The sequence below is a fragment of the Delphinapterus leucas genome, chromosome 1 (assembly GCF_059928025.1).
Source record: "Delphinapterus leucas isolate spDelLeu-1000000601 "Yukka" chromosome 1, BTC_Dleu_Yukka2, whole genome shotgun sequence".
NCBI classification, from domain to species: Eukaryota; Metazoa; Chordata; class Mammalia; order Artiodactyla; family Monodontidae; genus Delphinapterus; species Delphinapterus leucas.
Window position 1 is genome coordinate 109,635,785 of NC_143129.1, and position 21,216 is coordinate 109,657,000.

The 21,216-nt window shown below is 36.1% G+C and overlaps 1 protein-coding gene across 1 annotated transcript in view; it reads right to left on the reverse strand.

Annotated features, from left to right (window-relative positions):
- The window catches only part of BTBD8 (BTB domain containing 8), a 98,821-nt gene that overhangs the window by 35,354 nt on the left and 42,251 nt on the right, over positions 1 to 21,216 (reverse strand). Inside the window, exons 5-9 of the mRNA XM_030759932.2 lie at positions 17,142 to 17,231; positions 9,116 to 9,196; positions 7,665 to 7,761; positions 2,341 to 2,429; positions 1,801 to 1,903 (exon numbers count right to left, since the gene is read on the reverse strand). Coding sequence (XP_030615792.1) covers positions 1,801 to 1,903; positions 2,341 to 2,429; positions 7,665 to 7,761; positions 9,116 to 9,196; positions 17,142 to 17,231 — 460 coding nt within the window. The remainder of the gene's footprint in view (positions 1 to 1,800; positions 1,904 to 2,340; positions 2,430 to 7,664; positions 7,762 to 9,115; positions 9,197 to 17,141; positions 17,232 to 21,216) is intronic.

Here is a 21,216-nt window from a genome sequence, read left to right on the forward strand (position 1 = left end):
ATCCCCTATAAAACAAACATGCTAACCCTCTCCCTAAAATAGGATACAAAGTCTCTCTTCAAACTGATTCAAACTACCCCTTGGCATCCTGTAACTTAAATACAGAGGTATAGTTAACGTGTCTTATACTAAATGGTAGGGGAATGAGACAGTGGGGAAAAAAAATAACTGGTTAATATATACATAAACATTCACATAAAAAGGGGAACTGAATATGTTTACCTCATAACTACTACAGTGCTAATTTCTATAACTGGTCACGTGGTCATACCTAGTATTTATAACTACCTTTTCCTGCAACCATTCCATGTTCCCTTTGTCCTCAGCAAGTACCTCTGCTGTTTATAGTTCTTTATCTGGTAAGGTGGCCCAAACTTTCATTCCTGAAGAATCTGGGCCAGTATCAGTGCTGCTTAAATTGAGTTTTTCCATTGATTTTAACCATAGGACATGGGAGTACTGCATTCCAGATATACTCCTCCTTCCCCACATTATATAGCACCAACCCAATTTCTCCTTATAGATAGTTAGTGGGAAGCAGCTGCATAGCACAGGGAGATCAGCTTGGTGCTTTGTGACCACGTAGAGGGGTGGGATAGGGAGGGTGGGAGGGAGACGTAAAAGGGAGGAGATATGGGGATTATATATATACATATAGCTGATTCACTTTGTTGTACAGCAGAAACTAACATAGCATTGTAAAGCAATTGTACTCCAATAAAGATGTTAAAAAAATAGTCAGGCTCAATCTAATAATAATTCCCCTTCTCTGCCTGTTGATTTACAAAGTGGCCAGAAGGAGGTGGTCCCAACTTCCAGTTCAATGGAATCATTGTGTCCATAGGTGAAAACATTCTTCTCTTTGGAACTAAGACCTCTAGATCAGCAGATCCTAAAGTTATAGGGACAAGAAGCAAAAATTTTGCTAGTGGATCGGAGTAATTATACATGGAGCCACTCTCATTTCCACACCTTGATTTCTGTACCCGTGAATCCTAGTTATGTTAAGAAACAGCACCACAAATCAAAAGCTGATTTAGAGCATATACAGCCTCCCGGAGGACACTGCCCCAATCCCACAAGTCACTGCCACGTGGCTGCACTGTAACCAAGTCTTCAAAAGGCCCTTCCTCCATTCTATCAAGCCAGCTGCTTCAGGATGATAGGGAGCACAGTAGGACAGGTGAAATCAGTAAGCATGGGCCCACTGCCATACTTCATTTGCTATAAAGTGAGTTCTTTAGTCAGAAGTGATGCTGTGTGGAATACTATGGTGGTGAAAAAGGCAGTAAGTCCACGGATAGTGGTTTTACTAGAAACACTGGAAGTAAGGAAGGCAAATCCATATCCAGAGCAAATGTTTATTACACTGCGAACAAAGCACTGCCTTTTCCATGATGAAGTGGTGCAATGTAATTAACCTGCCAGCAGGTAGATGGCTGGTCCTCTTGGAGAATGGTGCCACTGTTTCAGTGTTGCACCCAAATCCGCCTTAATGAGTGGAGGTCCCTGCTACTGAGCCAATGCATAACTGACCCTGGCACCATGCCCCTTTTGTTCATGAGCCAACGTATACTTTCTAGTGATTGTGGTTCTCTGACTGAATTCTAATGCATTTGGTACAGAGGAACAGAGTCTTAAAGACAGATTCTCTGAATTGGTTCTGGGTTATCTGGAATTGGTCCTTTCATCTTGCTTTTATAATATAATTCTACATTTGTATTTAAAACACCAAAAGTACCTATATAAAATTTAATAAACTTTTTGATGACAAACACAAAGTATTCAGGTTATACTTACTAAAGACTGAATCAACATATTAAGACAACTTTTCTGAATCTCAGGAGGTACATTTGCAAAGCTTCTCTCAGACCAAAACCTTGCAAAATGTTTTACAATCCACCTGTTAAAAATCAAAGATACTCAAGTTAAAGAAATGAAAATATTTTTCATTATAATATTCAGTAACATTTTGGTTTTCAATAATATAAGTTTTATATATATTATGTTTTGACTAACCCTAACAGTTAATTTTGTGAGTGCTATAATGGACTTAACTAAGTTCCCTTTTCTGTAAACATTTATTTCAAATCCACTCTGGGTTATGTGCATGGCTTTTAACATAAATAACCATGGTTCAGCTAAAATAACGTTGATTCCAAGCATCTTGAGTAATATCTACATCAATACTTCTCCTCAATTGTTGTAACTAGTTAAGCATTAAGCTATTTACATTGTGCCCAAGAAAATAGGCCAAGTCTAAAATTTCCCAGAAAATTAGGAGAATGGAAGAACAGAATCCCTAAATTAATAATATCAGCACTACTTCAGATCACTTACTTCATGCAGTCAGCAAAAAGACTTTCCACTCCAACTGAATGAGCAATAATCAGGCATTCTAATATAGATGCCAACCTTCTGGGAACAGGCTAAAATTGATAGAAAACACTACATTTATTCTTTTTCAACTTACAGAGGCTAAAAGTAATTGGTTCATAAAAATGATCTGATTTACATACCTAAACTGCAGAATAAATATATGTAACTCAAAAGTCTGTTATTCTTTTAAAATCAGGTATCACTGATAAACTTTAGTTTTTATAGGATAGCATTTGAGTTCTTTTAGCTGCCAGAATGCACAGTTTATATTCTAATTTCTTTTAGCGTAAATATTTTCTAGAGTACAAGTGGTATAATAATTTCTAGCACAACACATTGCAACACAACCATATGGTCTAATCTGCTTCCTAAAGTATAAATATAACTTTAAGTACATGTGCAATGGGAGGTCCTACATTGACCTCAAACAAAATGACAGAATTTAATTAGATCGTGATTATATAAACATATTTTTAAAAAGCACATATACAGAAGTAATGAACTAAAACAATAAATAAATAAAACGTAGATACAAGTAGTGAAGAACTCACTGCTCTTGGTGTTAAGCCTCAATATGTGCTACGTATCACCTGTGCCATGTATTTTCTGTTTTTTAGACTATGTTCCTAAGCACATCTATTGCCCTATTAGGGTGAATAGAGTTCAGCTTCTCTTTGTACACATTCATTAGTTGTGATTTGCGTTTATGCACTTAATAAAGACCAGCAATCAACCAATATGTATATATAGTCTCTAAATATGTATCTGAAGATACCTTGCACTCAGAGAACAGCAAAAGCTTCTTCAGAAATGCCTCCAGCATAGTCCTTCAAATAAGGTCAGTGATTTCCAATTTTTTTTTTTTTTTTGCGGTACGCGGGCCTCTCACTGTTGTGGCCTCTCCCATTGCGGAGCACAAGCTCCAGACGTGCAGGCTCAGCGGCCATGGCTCACGGGCCCAGCCACTCCGCGGCATGTGGGATCTTCCCGGACCGGGGCACGAACCCGTGTCCCCTGCATTGGCAGGCAGACTCTCAACCACTGCGCCACCAGGGAAGCCCTCCAATTTTTTTTTATTGATTTTTTTTCCATTTCATTATTTACTTATTTATTTTTGGCTGCATTGGGTCTTTGTTGCTGTGTGCGGGCTTTCTCTAGTTGTGGCAAGTGGGGGCTACTCTTCATTGCGGTGCGTGGGCTTCTCATTACGGTGGCTTCTCTTGTTGTGGAGCACGGGCTCTAGGTGTGCAGGCTCAGTAGTTGTGGCTCGCAGGCTCTAGAGCACAGGCTCAGTAGTTGTGGTGCACAGGCTTAGTTGCTCCACGGCACGTGGGATCTTCCTGGACCAGGGATCGAACCCATGTCCCCTGCATTGGCAGGCGAATTCTTAACCACTGCACCACCATGGAAGTCCCCCAACTTTTAAAATTACAAATTGCTATTAATTTGATTTCCTAATACCCTTCTCCTAAAGGTGTTACATACTACTTAGGAAATTAACTGTAAATACCTGTTTTTGCACATCAACAATTTAGTTATTCCCTTTGAGATAACTGAAGGTACTCTAAATTGTCCTAAAATCAGAAATGGCTATCACTATATAAATTATACAATAATTCTACTAAGTTAAATAATTTGGTTTTCTGACCCACTTCAGGTAAGATAAAAGTAGTATGAGGGAAGAGACTACTGGTGTAGACATAATTGACAACCTAAAAGCATCCAGAAGCATAACAGATTATAAAAGTAAGCACAAGAGTTAAGAAGTCTAGCAATCTAATTTTATTTAGGAATAACCAGCCCTCCACAACACAAAATCCACTACTTGATGTATAGCTTAAGAATAATTTCCATACAAAATATTAAAATGCAAAATAATTTGCTGCTTAAAGGCAAAGGCTAGCAAACCAGCTTGTGGGCCAAAACTAGTCCACCACTGTTTTTGTGAATAAAGTTTTATTGGAACACTGCCATGCTGTTCCATTTACATATTGTCCATAGCTGTTTTTGGTCTATAACAGCAAAGCTGAGTAGTTGTGATGGAGACTGTATGGCCCACAAAGCCTAGAACATTAACTATCCAGCCTTTTATAGAAAAAGTTTACTGACCCCTGGCTTAAAGGGATAACTAGCTTTCTAAGAATTTTATTTATATGGAAATGCTGATTTCCTAAGTGTTTTTGTAATAGGATGACTTGATCTTTAGTCATCTTCAAAACCTGCTTGTAAAATCTGGGATGACATATATTTAAATTATAACCTAAGATATATTTTTAAATCAGCAGCAAAAAACATAATGTAAAACCCACTATAATCCTATAAATGAAGTTCTAAAATTTACTTTTAAAAAAGACAAGATTGTAAAGTTAATGAAATGACTGAAGCTAGCTTGCCAAGAGTTCTGGGGCCCGTTAACCACCATATTATATCCCATCATATATTACTGTGGCATGTGCTATTATAGATTTACTATATTTAAGTCACTGCCAAGAAACTGCATAATTGAGATCTAGAAGTTAAAAATTATACATTCAAACGTATATTTATCAAAATATATATTGTTAAAATACGTAAAGCAAACAATTTAAAGATCAGGTCAATAAAAACAAAAACTGCTCTCAAATATCTGTTAGCACAGTAGCACACACTTCATTAAAATAAAGTAAAATAACTTTCAACAAAATGCCATATTGATAATTTAAAAGCATTTCATCTTCTGTTGTTTAAATGGCAACAAATATGCCTTTTGTATTTTTAACATTAAGTGAAGTATTGAAAGTAAAATATAAGAAGCTGCATGTAACCTGTGTATACCCATGAACATACTAAAAAGTAGAGGCAATGGTCCAAAGACAATACATAAAAGAGATTATTTTTTAAATGTTTCACGCAATTGGTTTATTGAGGAGTCTCAGTTTAAAGGAGATACTAACAAAACTTTCTTTCCCCAATTCGTGCTATCAACCATGCTGTGTCAAATTCCCTCTTTTCCCATACTTTAATGATCATAGGCAAATTCCAGTACCTTCTGGTTACTTTTGGTATTGAAATTCGGTATAGTACTATTTAAACACCTATCTCATACTTGATTTAAATCTTTCACTCCCCATCACTGACTACACTTTTAGTTGGGGAGATCTGGAATGGAGAGTAGAACATGGTCTCTTGCTCCTCCATTTTGTGGGTCTAACTCCTGTGGAAGAGGGTTATGGATGGCTGTGGTCACCTTATGTAACTAACCAGTAACCACCATGGTAATAGGAAGATGTCCTTCACTACTCTAATCCAGATGTTGGTGGCCTTTGCTAATGTGGCGGCTTGTTAAGAGACAGACTGAATTTCACCCTAACCTCTCAGTGGTAAATGTTCTCCTAGGGTTCATGACGTTTGATGCCTCCTTACGTGGGACACTGTCATTTGACCCTGTATCAGTCTCTTCTAATCTTCATTGAACCACTAAGGTCCCTTTCCTTCCCTGCATACCATGCATAATTGGCGTGTGGAATGGACTCTCCATTATTTTTTTCTATCTATGACAATAACTATTGCCTCTAGTCACCAGGCTAGTACTGGCTTCTCCAGCAAGCCTCCTCCTCCCTTAAGAAATCTCCATATTCAAGTATATTCTCACTGGTTCCTGAGACATATTCCAGGCTCTTCCAAGAAATCTCTTAGTACTTTCTTTTCTTCTTTGATGGAAGTTCCAGAGTGGATTGGTTATACAGATATGATAGATGTCCACCTCGGGTCTGAGAAGACATTATCTCCTCACTGCAGATACCCCTATCTTTAATCTTTATTTGGAACAGGCTCTTAACTTTCTCTTGGCTGGGAAGATGGGGGAAGATGAAAGAGAAGGAAAAGTCTTTCACCAAGGTTCTTCACTTTCTGCAATGCTGAGGACACCACAGACTGTGCTCCTTCTTCTAGCTCCCTTACGTATAGAGGCTGGAATGAGTGGTTGATTAAAGGTAGCTAAGGAGTTTAACTGTTTCTCAGTGAACCTTGAAAGGTTGGTAGGGGTGGTAGACCCAGTTCATGACTCTGTTTTAGCACATGGGGTGATTCCTCAGCTACAACTTATAGACAGATAGGAAAAGTCCATTCCAACACAAAAATCTAAATTTAATTAAAATTATTAAAATTACATAATTACAATGCATATTGTTGGCTCAAGTAGCCAATAAGAGGGGACTATTGATGTAAAAAATTCTTTTAAGGGCTTCCCTGGTGGCGCAGTGGTTGAGAGTCTGCCTGCCGATGCAGGGGCCGGTGTGGGACGATCCCACATGCCGCGGAGCAGCTAGGCCCGTGAGCCATGGCCGCTGAGCCTGCATGTCCGGAGTCTGTGCTCCGCAACGGGAGAAGCCACAACAGTGAGAGGCCCGCGTACCGCAAAAAAAAAAAAAAAAAATTCTTTTAAGATTTGTTTTTTGTTGATTATAAAAGTAATACATGACCATGGTAGAAAATTTAGAAAATGTAGAAAAGCGTAAATAAGAAAATAAAAGATAGCAGAGAAAATTAGAACAATGGTGAATCTAAGAATAATGTACAAAATGGCTTTGAAATGCATAGTATAGCATGTTTCTTTAGACAAATTTACATTTGCATAAACTAAAATTAAAAAGTCAGTATTCATATAGCACCTGGGGGAGAGAAGTAGAAGAGAACTATATCACACCCCAAGTACATGCTATAAAGAGAAGTGGTAGGAAGGAGGAATGTCCTTTCAGGGAAAAGAACCAATGAAGCACTGTGTAGACCTTTGATAAACGGAGAAAGTAGTTCCCAAATTCCTTTCTCTTAGTTCCAAACCCTAACTGTGAGTCCCAACCATACACTCCACCTTTGAATTATATAGAATATTTCCATATCATTTCAGTAAACCCCCACCTCAACTTTATCTTACTTAAAATGATCTGAATTAATTTCTGTTTTCTGCAAGCACATCCTAAGAGTTATTTCTCAGTTAGGGTTCTCATTAGTTAAAATGACAATGCTAACAGAGTTAAAAAGCTAGTAGGGGGCTTCCCTGGTGGCGCAGTGGTTGAGAGTCCACCTGCCGATGCAAGGGACACGGTTCGTGCCCCGGTCCGGGAAGATCCCACGTGCCGCGGAGCGGCTAGGTCCGTGAGCCATGGCTGCTGAGCCTGCGCGTCCAGAGCCTGTGCTCCGCAACGGGAGAGGCCGCAATAGTGAGAGGCCCGCGTACAGCAAAGCTAGTAGGTAATAATGGTTGACTTTAAGCACTAGGTAAAAGATTTCTAAGACTCAGTAATTACCTTCTGAAAGAAATTACAGTAATCTCTTCTTAAAATATAGATGGCTACTTCTTTTAATCCTTCTAGTCCATACATATCAGCCATATTGAGTATGTGCCTAAAGTAAAAATAGATGCACTGTTAATTCTTCAATTTAAAAACCAAGGCATAATACACAATAATTTTTTGATAATGTATAGTTTAGAAAAAAGAATAATCTTAATTATTTTAATTCTAACTTTATACCCTACATAATAGATACTGTTTATAGATTATAAAAAGGACATAGGTCAAAAGTTGAAAGCCCTGTAACTTGATTTGATTTGTGGGGAATAACACAAAGTAAATTTGGAGATGTTTCAATCAAACTCCCCTCATATTCTCAGTCATATGCAACAAAGCCCAGGAAACTGCTTCAAAGGCTGTAAAAGTTACAACTCTTCACAACAAATACGAATAATAAAAATTTAGGGGGAGGGCAACTAATTGATCCTTATTATATTGAAAATGCCTACAAATGACCATAAGATTGGAGATGGCATCCAATGATTCAGAGGGTTTCTGTTGCTTCTTTCAACTGGCAAGTATTTGAGTACCCACACATACTTTAGGTACTTAGGAAACCTACAAGGCTTGATACCATGATAAAATTTCTTATAGGTTTCCAGGGGCAAAACTTCAGTACTTAATCCCTTTGACTCATGATACCTTCTCCCCCAAATCATATTTATTCAGTTTATAACTAAAGGAACTAATGAATATTTAAAAGTAAACTAGCAGCCTTCATTTGTCTGATGTTAGAATAGCAATAAAAGGAGAGAACATTCAGAAAATTAGAAGAGCAAGATAGATTTCACTCTCCAGTAGGATTTCAGCAGCTTAGACGGCATTTCACCAGAGTACTAAAGAATCATACGACTTTTTTTTTTTTTCTTTTCTTTTTTTGGCCACATCACCCGGCATGCAGGATCTTAGCTCCCTGACCAGGGATCGGACCTGCTCCCCCTGCAGTGGAAGCGTGGAACCTTAACCACTGGACTGCCAGGGAATTCCCGTTAATCTTTAGGATGCCTAAATTCTCAGATTAATTTTAGGGTTTTTTTCCTTTTCTTTTGACATCCTAAAATTAAAAAATAAAGTAGTAAAAAAATTATTCCAAATTTGATAAAAGTTCAGTTAATTTTATAAAAACCTGTCATCTATTTTCCAAAACAAATATTAAGTTTTTCTAACATAATTTAAGTGCAATAGACTTTTCTTAATCTTATTACTGTGAGTTGCTAGATCATCTTTTCTTCTAAATAAGGTGACTTACTATTTTTAGATATTCCCAAAATACACACAAGATAGGCAAAATAGACAATAAAATTGAAGCTTCTACTTCATTGACACTTTTAAACAAAGCTCAACAAAGCAGAAGCCACAAAATATTAATACTTTTATATTTAAAATCATTAAAAAATCATACATACCCAACATTAGCTTTGTCTGGAAAGTCCAAAGTTCCTCCATATATAAAATGTATCAAAACATTCATTTCTACATGGCTTATCCTGAAAAATAAAAGAAAACTATACTCAAATCCAGAAATAATTAAGATTTAACTGATAGCAATGATACATTCTATTTTCCCATAAACTTTTAACCAAGATAAAGTTCTAATCTCATTTTTATCTGAAGAATATATTCTTCGAATAACATCCATGAGGTATGCCATTAATTTAAAAATGAAGCATAACTGGAGCTATGGGTTTTTATATGCTATAAAATGTTATTAGTATATTATAAAATACCTGATTATTTTGGGGGCATCTTCCATGATAGACAAAGTTAGAAAGGGCTTTAGAGATCATAGTTCAACCTCTGGCTCATTAAGAAATCCTTCTCAGCATCTCTGACAAATGGCCTCTGGTCTTGCTTAAAGCCTGGGATGGACAACTCTACTCACTAGAAAGAGTCTTGTTATGCTGTATAGATTTCTTAATTTGTAATACCTATCCAGTGGCTCTAGCTCTGCCAACATCCTCATTTTACAGATTTAAAAGTAAAGACATGACTTAAGAAGTAGTCTGAAGTGATAATCTTTATGTCCCACTGACTACTAGATCTCAAACTCTAAATTCATGACTTCCTCTCCCAACACCCCAAATTCGGTCTTCTTTCTGTTTTTCTTATTTCGTTCATAGCACTGTTACAGGACTTGTTGCATCTTGTCCCACCCTCTATTCCTCTGTATCAAGGGAGGTTAATTATCTGGTTGGTAGACAACAACCACTGGCTGTTGATAAAGTGGAACTTGAGATGAGAGGTAATTTGATTCCTTTTCTCCTTTCTTCTCTGCTGAACCAGTGGTAAGAGGTGATGGGGAAGAAGTGCATCCGCTGTCCAGATTCAGACTTTCTCTCAGGTGGGCTGTCTTAGAGTAGACATAGCTAGCAAATCAACTTTGGCTCTTGCGTTAAAGCACATTTTACTGCTTTAACAGTTTTTATCAAAAATCAACGAAATGTTTTCTAACTTCGTCCGCTGAGTCTTTTGTCTCATTTTGAGCAGGAAGAAAGTATACTATTTATTGGGGCCCCCTCAAAATTCCAACAGATAGCAAAGATGGATAGCAGATGCCCCTCTTCCCCATCACCTCTTTTCATGGGTTCAGCAGAGAAGAAAGGAGAAAAGAAATCCAATTACCTCTCATCTAGAGTTCATCCTGACCAATGCCCAATGGTTGTTGGATAATTCACTCACCTTGGTACCGAGGAATAGAAGGTGGGACAAGATGCAAGAAGTCCTGCAACAGTGCTATGAACAAAATAGGAATAACAAAAAGAAGACTGAACAATAACCTAAATGCCTAAGTCAGAGCTGGAGGTTCATCTTAATTCTCTCCCTCATTATATTCTGTCATTTTATACCTTCAAAATTTTCTTGAATTCAGCCTCTGCTGTCTAATTTCCCCTTTCATTGCCCTGGTTTAGCCTCTCAGTTTCTCTCCTCTCTACTATGATAATGTATCCTCTCGTGTGGGCTTCTTGCCTGAAATTATCTCCTTGCATCCCATTTCCCACATTGTTATTAGAGTGACTTTGCTAAAATGTAAATCTGATATAGCCCCTGACTTTAAAAACCCTTCAACAATTCTCCATAGCACCTAGGAAAAAAGCCTACATTCTTTAGCTTGGTGTACAATGTTCTTTATCATCTGATCTCTAGTTCTCCCTCTCTAGCAGCTGTTCCAAGATAAGTAAACTGCCGTTTCTTATACCTGAACTACTTATAATTCTTTATATATCCATGCCTTAGCAGATACTGCTCACTCTGCTTAAAATCCTCTCCCTCTCTACTTATTTCATCTTTTAGACAGAAGACATGTGGCTCTTTACCTCTGATTGTTTCCTTAATGCTCCCAAGGGGGGGAAAAAAAGAAATCACTGAATGTTAAACATAAATAATAACTAACATCAGTTGAGCATTTATTATGATTCAGTCATGAGCTAATAAGCATTGTGAATGCCATTAGCTCATTTAATCATCATAACAACTCAATGGTAGATATTGTTATTAGTCTCATCTTACAGATGAAACAACTGAAATTAAGTAACTTGTCCATGGGGGCAGGTGCTGGAAAAAAAAAAGTAAATTGCCCAAGGTCAAATGACTAGTGATGCACTGGATCTTAAATCCAGGCAGATAGCACTGGAATTTTGGAATTTTCGAATTTAAATCCAGACTCCAAAGCCTGGGCTCTTAAGCAGTATAACACACACACACACATACACACACACACACACACACACCCCACACACACTTCCCTTACCACATTTATCAAACTGACTTGTAATATCTTTGTTTACGTATTTGTTTCTCCTTCTAAACTGAGTTATGTGAGGGCAGGATTTGTGTCTTATTTACCCTTGCATCTCTAGTAGCAGCAGAATGTCAGCATTGATTCAATATCCCCAGGTTGAGAAGAATTTCCTTTCCCCACATAATACTGGAGCTCCGCAGTGGAAGCAGGGTGGGCACAGTGCTGATAAGACCTTCACAGTTTGTTAAGCATGGTATCTAATGTCTGCTAAAGGAACAAAAGGAGGAAGGCAAGAAGAAAAGAAATGGAGTCCTCAGGGTAGGACTCAGAAAGGTGTCTGCTTTGATTTTATGGCCTTAAATAATATATGCTCAATAAATGTTTAATGAATATTTAATGAATGGCTTATTAGGGTAGTTATAAGCATCTCCCAAACCTTCAGAAGGAATACTGAGTTGAAAACATATAAATATTTTTCAATTTACTTAATAAATATTTACTGCCCCCTACTGGTTTCTGCTGATTCAAAATTCCACATCTTTAATACTTAGAAAAAAGTCAAATCTCTAAATATTCTCATTTATATACATTGATACAACAAGATTTGATCTCAGAATGATTATGCCATATCATCTATAGTTTGTAGCCTAAAACAGTAGCATAATTATTAGATTCCATGCACTTTTCCTCAAAATTTCGAGAGCCATTCTTATCAGTATTAATGAGGACTGACCATTTCTGTTGAAAGAATAGTTTCTTCTAAGACTTGACATGTTTAAGCAAAGGATAATAATGACTAAGTAAAAATAAAAGGAGTTTTATTAAAATAAATAGCAAAAGCTAGACATTTGAGCTTTTGTATCAATATATATGATAGCTATAAAAACAGCAAGAAACTGTTTTCCTGCTGCCTTGACAGATGTTTTACTAAACTGCATTCTCATTATTGTAAGTCATCTGTATTTTTACTAAAAGTGTTTATAAAGACATGATCAACTGACCTGGAAAAAAAAAAAAACCCAACAAATTACTGCAATAGCCCACAGTTTAAATGGAAAGATTTAAAGCACTATTCCCATTTAAATGTAATCAGAATAAAATCCTGTAGGAGATGAAAATATAACATATACCCAGAGTTAGAAAAAAGAAAAGCCTATGAGAGGACAGAGCTCTAGGATCATATACAACATGTGCCCAGTCTAAAACCTCTGTGCTTTATATGTGCTTCCTAGAGTTTCAGGCTCCTATATATGTGGGCTAAGGTAATGTAGGGTCTCATTCACTCATTCATTTGTTCATATACAGTCAATATTTATTGAATGATAGGCCCTATCTAGACCTTGAGGATACAAGAAGCTTATGTTCTAGAGAGAGGACATGGACAATAAATATGTCAACAAATATACAAAGAAGATAATTTTAATAGTGAAAAGTGAAGACAATACAACAGAATAACATAGAAGAGAATAACTAGAGAGTTAGGCTGTAGCTACTTTAGGTGGGGTAGTTTGGGAAAAGCCTATGGGCCAGATCATACAGGTTCTTATAGATTATGGTAAAGATTTGGGTTTAATTCTGATTGTAATGAGAAGGCATTGAAGAATTTTAGTCAGAAAAGAAATATTATCTGACTTATATTTGAAAAGATCATCCTGAAGGTTCACAGCAAGCCCAGGAATCTCCCAAGGGAGACAAGAAAATCCAAATTTATGCTCTAAAGTCTCAAGCCACCACTGAAAGACCTCTTTTTATATAAAATGGAAACATGTGGGGTTTCTTTACAGAACTATTGGCTGTGGTTCAATTTCCAGTATAGGATGTGGAAAATTTCCCCCTTCCTCCACCAGGAGAACTTCCTTCCAACTATATCCTTCCCCCTCCAACTCTGGGACATGGATAATAGGTTAATTATTATCAAGGATAATAGGACCCTACTATTCCTACTATAATTTATTGAAGGCTGTCCATCTTAAAAATATCATGTGCATTACATCGTTGAGCTACCAACTCATTAAAAACATTCGGCTCTTTTCTGTAAGGATTTCAGACAGGATTTCAATTCTAATCTACTGCAGAAAACATCCTACAGATATGCAACAGTGGCACAGTTCCAAAAGCGGTTGCTGACCAAGCACAGCAGGCATTGCTGTCCTGGTACTGTAAATGGCCCTCACTTGAAGCCTTTTCTCTCTAGAAAATGAGAACAATATAATTTAGGGAAAGAAGAAAAAGACAAATATTAATGAGCACTACATACTATGTACCAAGCACTATGCCAGGTTTTTTTCTTTCAACAACCTCAGGAAACTTAAAGAAGGTAAGCAATGTCCCTAAAGTCATGTAACAGTTTAGGACTGGATGTAGGACTTCCTATAAGGACACCAAAGTCCATGATCTTTCTACTATACCTCACAATCCATGGAAACATCTACCCAGGATTACCATATAAGTTAATGTGAAAAGAGATTTTATTTTGTAGATTACTTTGTTATAATATAAAAATGCCTAAAAGATGTGATTTTTTAAAAAAAAGTAAAATCCCTAAATCCCCTTTAGCCTTCCTACAGCTTTATACACCATGATGCTAATAACATTTTAGGTGGTAATTTGAGACAGTCAATTTGATATATGATACAGGAGGGGAAAGCAAAACAGATTGTGTGATGATAATAATAATAAAGGATGTAGATAAAACCCAGAATCTGTCAGGAAATTCTCTTTTCATTTTAGCATTAGAAAACCTTGTTACTTCAAGCAAAATAAAAGAGTCAAAAAGAAATGTATCCTCATTTCCAATGTGCTAGCATTAGAAGTGAATAAGCTGATTAGGAGTAAGTCTCCACTGCTGAAATAGCAACTTTGGGTAAGATGATCCAGTAAGGAGTAGAGTCTTGCTTACAACAGAAGTGAAGGGAAAATACTGTAAGAGGAGTGAGCCTGATCATTGCTGGCACTGCTACAACGTACAGCCTACCTATTTGTAATGACAGTTTAAAACAAATTTGGCTACTTCTACTTGGCTTTCCCTTGAACCACTAAAGTTGGTCAGTAGCAGTCAAGCCATATTATAAGAGGAGATTTTTATCCATTACCTCCACTATAATGAAAGAAGGAAAATTATAGGTGGTGAGTAGAGACCAATAGTTATGCCACTACTTCTTTCTTATCTATTGACCTCTTAATAAATAGACTTCTCCTTTAAAAGCCTGTGTGTTTTGAATGTTTAATCGGATCACTCGTGAGTGCTGATTAAAGATTGCCTTTGTTCCTATAGCTAAACTCAGAGGTCATTTTGAGCAATATAGAATAAATAAAAGTAGAGCAGCTCTGGTTGAAGATGTGCCTCTTCCCAAATGGCCTTCCCCTCATATCCCAATCCCATGCCATGTATTCCCTAACATACCTACCAGGAACTTTAGGGTCCTATGGGAAAATCACTGATTTAAACAGTGGAGAAGATCAGTCTGAGATAGCTCAAGAACACACGCCAATGCGAAACTTTTAATTTCTTCAGTGACTGTTGTGGAATGGACTTTGAATTAAGAATCAACAAACATGTAACTTATATTCAGCATAAGCACTTATTTACCAAGTAACCCCTGGAAGACATTTAATTTATCTGATCTTGTTTTTACTCATCTGTAATATGTGAATATACCCTCTCTCTCAAAGACTGATTCTAAAAATTAAAGGGCACCATAAGTGTGGAAGAATCCTAGAAAATATATGATGTTATTGTAAGGTATTATCACTGCTGAGGACAGAATCTATTTGGAGAGAGGAACAAAGGTATATGTTAATAGGTATCAGATAGTAAAAATTGTCACTAAACATATAAGCAACTAAGATTTCTTCTACGAAATCAGACAAGTGTTCTCTGTAAATTACTTTCCCCTGCTGTCAAGTAAGGTCCAATAATCATACACTTCTTTTGACCTTTATCTCATTACATAGAATCACATGATTTTTAATAAATGCCAAAAAAGTTGCATTCTGAGTCAAACTAGGTTATCTCTTCATTTAAATTTTTATTTAATTCAGTTCTAATGAGAGAAGATTGACAGTTTTAAAAAATGATATCTAAAACATCTGAAACACAGTCCCTGGACACGTTTCCAAAATTACACTAGAGTGATTATCCCTAGGATTGACACACTTAGAGAAATTCTGGCCTCTGCTAGCATTATCCCTCTTCCTATATTCAGCAGCTATTTTAAATTCACCATAAAGGAAGAGGCCTTCTTGGCAGGATATATATATCTTTCAGGTTGTTTTTCAACAGTGAATGATAAGGTTTCACCAACTGATTCAACTACACATTCCTTTTACCCATAGGCTAATAAACCCTTTGCTTGGAGTACAAAATCTTCCATAATCAGAAACTACCTGGTGATTGCCAGATTGTGATATGTGTATCGAAACTGTGATGTGTAATATAATTAAAACACAACTCTCTAAAACCCTGGTAAGAAAGAAAGGAGGTTTAGGTTCTTCTGCATATGTTTCATTTCTATTAAATGAATGAAATATGAAAAAGTAAATAAAAACACATAACATATTCTTACAAATGTTTCAATTTTCCATATTTTATAGACTGAGAAATTAAAAATGAGAGGCATTTGGGGATCAATTTTAGTTAGTAAGGAAACCAGACAGCTGTAACCTAGGAGGCTCAAGATTATAGGCCAGTGTAAAAAATAGTGAGAATTTATCAATACTTTCCATGCATCCACTGTTATGGAATCACCACGACCACCATTCCACACCCAACCCTCTAGCCAAGGTTGACCCAGTCGAGGAAACATCAACAGTGTGAATGATGCAGGGCTGACAGGCTCCCTCAGAACACCCAGGCAGTTTTCCTACTGACAAAGCCCTCTCCCATATTGTACCCTCCAGATTCTCACAGTGATCATCTGTGACCAAAAAATATTCCATTTCACCATTTAAGGAAGTAGTTCATCTCTTAGTAACTGTCTCAGCAGTTTAAACTGCCACCAACTGTGTAGATTCACCATTGCACTATCATAGGTCAGTGAAATCCACACCTATCCAAATTATTCTTTAAGAAACTACCTATTACAGACTGAATATCTGTGTTCCCCCACCCACTCAAATTCATATATTGAAGCCCTAACTCCTGTGTACCTATATGGAGATGGGGCTTCTAAGGAAATAATTAAGGTTAAATGAGGTAATAAGGGTGGGGCCCCGCCCTGATGTGATAGGATTAGTGTCCTTATAAGAAGAACACCAGAGAGTGAGCTCTCTCCTTCCACCTTCCTTTTACCTCCCTGCCCCCCAGCCCCATGCACTTAAAAAAAACGTCACTGGAGCACACAGTGGAAAAGTGCCTATCTACAACCCAAGGACCCAAGGTAAGAGCTCTCACCAGACACCAACCTTGCTGGCATTTTGATCTTGCAGAACTGTGAGAAAACAAATCTTTGCTGTTTAAACCACCCAGTTTGTGGTATCTTGTCATGGTAGTCTGAGAAGACTAACGCACTATCTCTATTACTAAATGTTCCCAACTACCTCTCATTTTCAGAAAGTGTACTTTGCTGAATTGTACCACATGAGAAACATTTCATTGAACATACAGGGAAATCAGATTCATGAAAAGTGCTTTGTATTAAAAGCATTATTTATAATCATTTGCAGTCAAGCTGCCTTGTAAAAATTCTGCTTACCCTTGAAGAGTAATGTACTCTTGGGAGCTTTCAGCCCAACAGCCACTCAGCATCGCAGCAAAATAACTAGATCTTGCACTTAAAATGGCTCTAAAGGGAAGAGGGGGAAAAAACACAGGCAAACATTTATGCACAATGCAAAATGTTATTTTTTATGAAACTCTTCATCTTTACCTCTTAAAACATGATAACAATCTATTCATCTTAACTGTATTCACTGGTAGATTTTAATAATACAAATTATAAGCCTATACTTATACCAAATAATTTTGATTCCTTGATTAAAACATTAATTCCAATGTCCTTTTCATCTTTTTATTTTTTTCTCTCTCGCTCTCTTTTTTTTTTTTTTGGCTGTGCCATGAACTTGAGGGATCTCAGTTCCCTGACCTGGGACTCAATCTGGGTCACAGCAGTGAAAGCCCAGAATCCTAACCACTAGGCTACCAGGGAACTCCCACTTAATTTTTTCTCTTGAAAGCTCTTAAATTTTAGTAACAATTTCCATGAGTAAGAGAGTAATAAATCATTTACAAATGGAGAAATAAAGACCAAACGATGTCACGTAACATGTTGAGGAAACATCAATAAGAGACTAGAACTCTAAAGGTCCTGAGCTCCAGTTCAAAACTCACCATAATTATACTCAAGAATAGCTACTTAGCTATCTCTTAAGTTTGAGAAAATGACAGTAAAGGTATTTTCTTTTGAATGTCCATTCTATCTTCCCAGATAGAATGCTAATTCATCCATTCTTTCACTCAACAAATACCTACTGACTTCTGTTCTGTGCTAGGCACTATTCTAGCCTAGGGAATATAACAGTAAATGAGATACAGAGAAAATGTGAATATTCTAGTGGAGGTTGGGAGGGAAAAGTAGAGGGGGAGAGGAATAAGAGAAAGACACTTCTGGCAATGGCTTACTAGGTTGTCACAGACAAACCCTCCTGCTGAATAGCTTGGAAATATATATATATATATATATATATATATAAAACATATATATATTACATATATATGTATTTTTTTTTAAAGAAAGAAAGAAAGAAATCATGATTTGAAGTGATCCAAGTATATTTTAGGTTACTTTTTCCATTGAGGCAACTGCCAAATATGAAAGCAAAAGCAATGGTTGAGAGGCTAAGAAGCTAAACATAGCTTCTGACAATCTTCACAGGCTTGGAGGCACACAAATTGGAATTTGGGATCCAGCAATGAGGAGAGACTGTGGTGGATGCCCCAGGATTCCAGTTGGACTCTGAAAGGTCTACACCTTAGGAAGAAGAATGAACAGGAAATAGACAAGCCCTTATTAGAACTGAAGTCCAGCTTTTAATGAGCTCAATCCCTGACTGGATTAAAGTGATCTCCACCTAGCCTAAATGCTTTCCAGAAGCAAAAGGAAATCTTGTCTTCATTAAAATTACATCACCCAGACTATTAAATTATTTCTATAAATTTTCAATAAAATGTCCAAAGATAATCAGGCATAATAATGAATAACTAGAAAATGAAGGAAAAGAATTTCATTTACACTATTAGCAAACAAGGTCAAATACACAGGAACAAATATAACAAAAAAGTACAAGACCTCTACATTAAAAGCTATAAAACATTGCTGAGATAATTTACAAAGACCTAAGAGAGAGCTAAACTGTGCTCATGGATTTGAAGACCCAAAACTGTTAACATGTCCATTCTGCCTAAATTAATTTCTAGATTCAATGCAGTCTTGATCAAGCTTTTTTAGTGGTACTGGAACTGGAGGTTTGGAGGGGAAAAAATGAATGTTGACGGTTAACCTCACACCATAACACAAAAATTAACTCAAAATGGATCAAAACCTAAACATAAAAGCTAATACTATAATATCGCTAGAAAAAACACAGGTGAAAATCTTTGCAACTCTGAGTAGGCAAAGATTTCTTGGGAACCAAAAAGCACGAACCAATTTTTCAAAAAAAACATAAAAAATTAAATTTTAACAAAATTTAAAACTTCAGTCCTTTTAAAGCCACTTTTAAGAAAATGGAACGATGAGCAAAATGTTGGGAAAAAATATTTGCAGAACATATATCTGCCAAACAACTGAATCCATAATATATAAGGAACTATACAACTCAATATAAGAACATAAGCAATCCTACTAAAAAATGGGCACACTCACACAAAAAATTATCAGATAAGAGCCAAATTGATTTAAATAGTTTTACTACAAAACTAATGTTTATGGCTCGTTATAAAGAATAACATCACATCAAGTTTTGAGCATTAGATTAAAATTAGAAAAAGCTATGGTCAGAACAGTACATGATTCATTTTAAGGGGGAAAAAAGGTACATGTCTGTTTCTCAATAGTTAATGTATATTAAAATTTGTAACAAATCACTCTCTTTAAGAGTGCTTTAAAAAAAATGGGTAAAAGATTTGAACAGAAACATCATAAGATATGCAAATGGCCAATAAGCACATAATATGATGCTCAAAATTGCTAGTGATCAGGGTAATGCAAATTAAAACCACAATGTGATACCACTACACACCTACTAGAGTGGCAAATATTTAAAAGACCGACAACATTAAGTGGTGAGGAAAATATGGAAAAACTGGAACTCTTCACAGCATGCAGGTGGGAGTGTAAAATGGTATAACTTCTTTGGAGAAATGTTTCTCAATTTCATAAAAAGTTAACATACACTTACCATATGACCGAGCAATTCTACTCGTAGGAATTTACCCAACAGAAATGAAAATATATAATCACACAAATACTTGCACAAAAATGTTAATACCAGCTTAATGAATAATAGCTAAACACTGAAAACAACAAATATGTCCAACAGGAGAATGGTTAAATAAATTGTGGTGTATGCATACAATGCAATATTACTCAGCAATAAAAACTGAATGAAACACTGATATACATAATACCCAAGGATGAAGCTCAAAAACATTATGCTGAGCAAACCAAGCCCAATAACATGTCTGAGTTCATTTATATGAAATTCTAGGACAGGTAAAATAAACTATAATTTAGAAAATACAGCAATAAGAAAACAAACAGCCCAATTAAAAAATGGGCAAAAAATATGAACAGAAAACTCACCAAAGAAATACAGATGACAAATAAGCATGTGAAACTCAGTTTTTGCCTGGGGCTAGAGAGAGGGAAGGTACTAATGGTAAATGGGCACAAGGGATTTAGGTGATGAAACTTCTCTGTATCTTGATTGTGCTGGGAGTTACCCAGGTTTATACATTAGTCAAAACTCATTAAATTGGACTTTCAAATGTGTGTATTTGATTGTATATTAATTCTAATTCAATAAATTTAACTTTAAAAAAGGATGAAAATAAAACTTAATACAGAAAAGTGGCCTTTTATTACAGGCCAAGATGACTTCCTCAGTGAATTCAAATAAATATTTTAAAAACATATAAAATCAATCTTACTCATACACATTAAAAAATGAATAAAATAGAAAGAAAATAAAAGAAATGCCTCCCAACTCATTTTATGAAGTCAACGTAAATTTAAGACCTCAACCTGACAAGGACATTATAAAAAATGGAAAGTTATAGGCCAACCTATCTCATAAATATACATAAAAAAAATCTTAAACAAAATATTAGCAAACTGAATCCAGCAATAAACAGAATATATAAAACATCACAACCAAGTTGAAATTATTCCAGGAATGCAGGATTGCTTTAACATTTCAAAATCAAGCAACATAATTTAGCACATTAACAAAATAAAGGAACAACACAAAAAAAGGATCATACACCATGATCAAGTTGTATTCATTCCAGGGTCACAAGGATAGTTCCACATACACAAATCAATCAATGTGATACACCACATCAACAAAAGAAAAGACATAAACCACATGATTATCTCAATAGATGCAGAAAAAGCATCTGATAAAATTCAACATCCATTCATGATAAAAAAAAACTCTTGCCAAAATGGGTATAGAGGGAACATACCTCAACATAATAAAAGTCATTTATGACAAACCCACAGGCAAAATAATACTAAAGGGTGAAAAGCTGAAAGCCTTCCTGCTAAA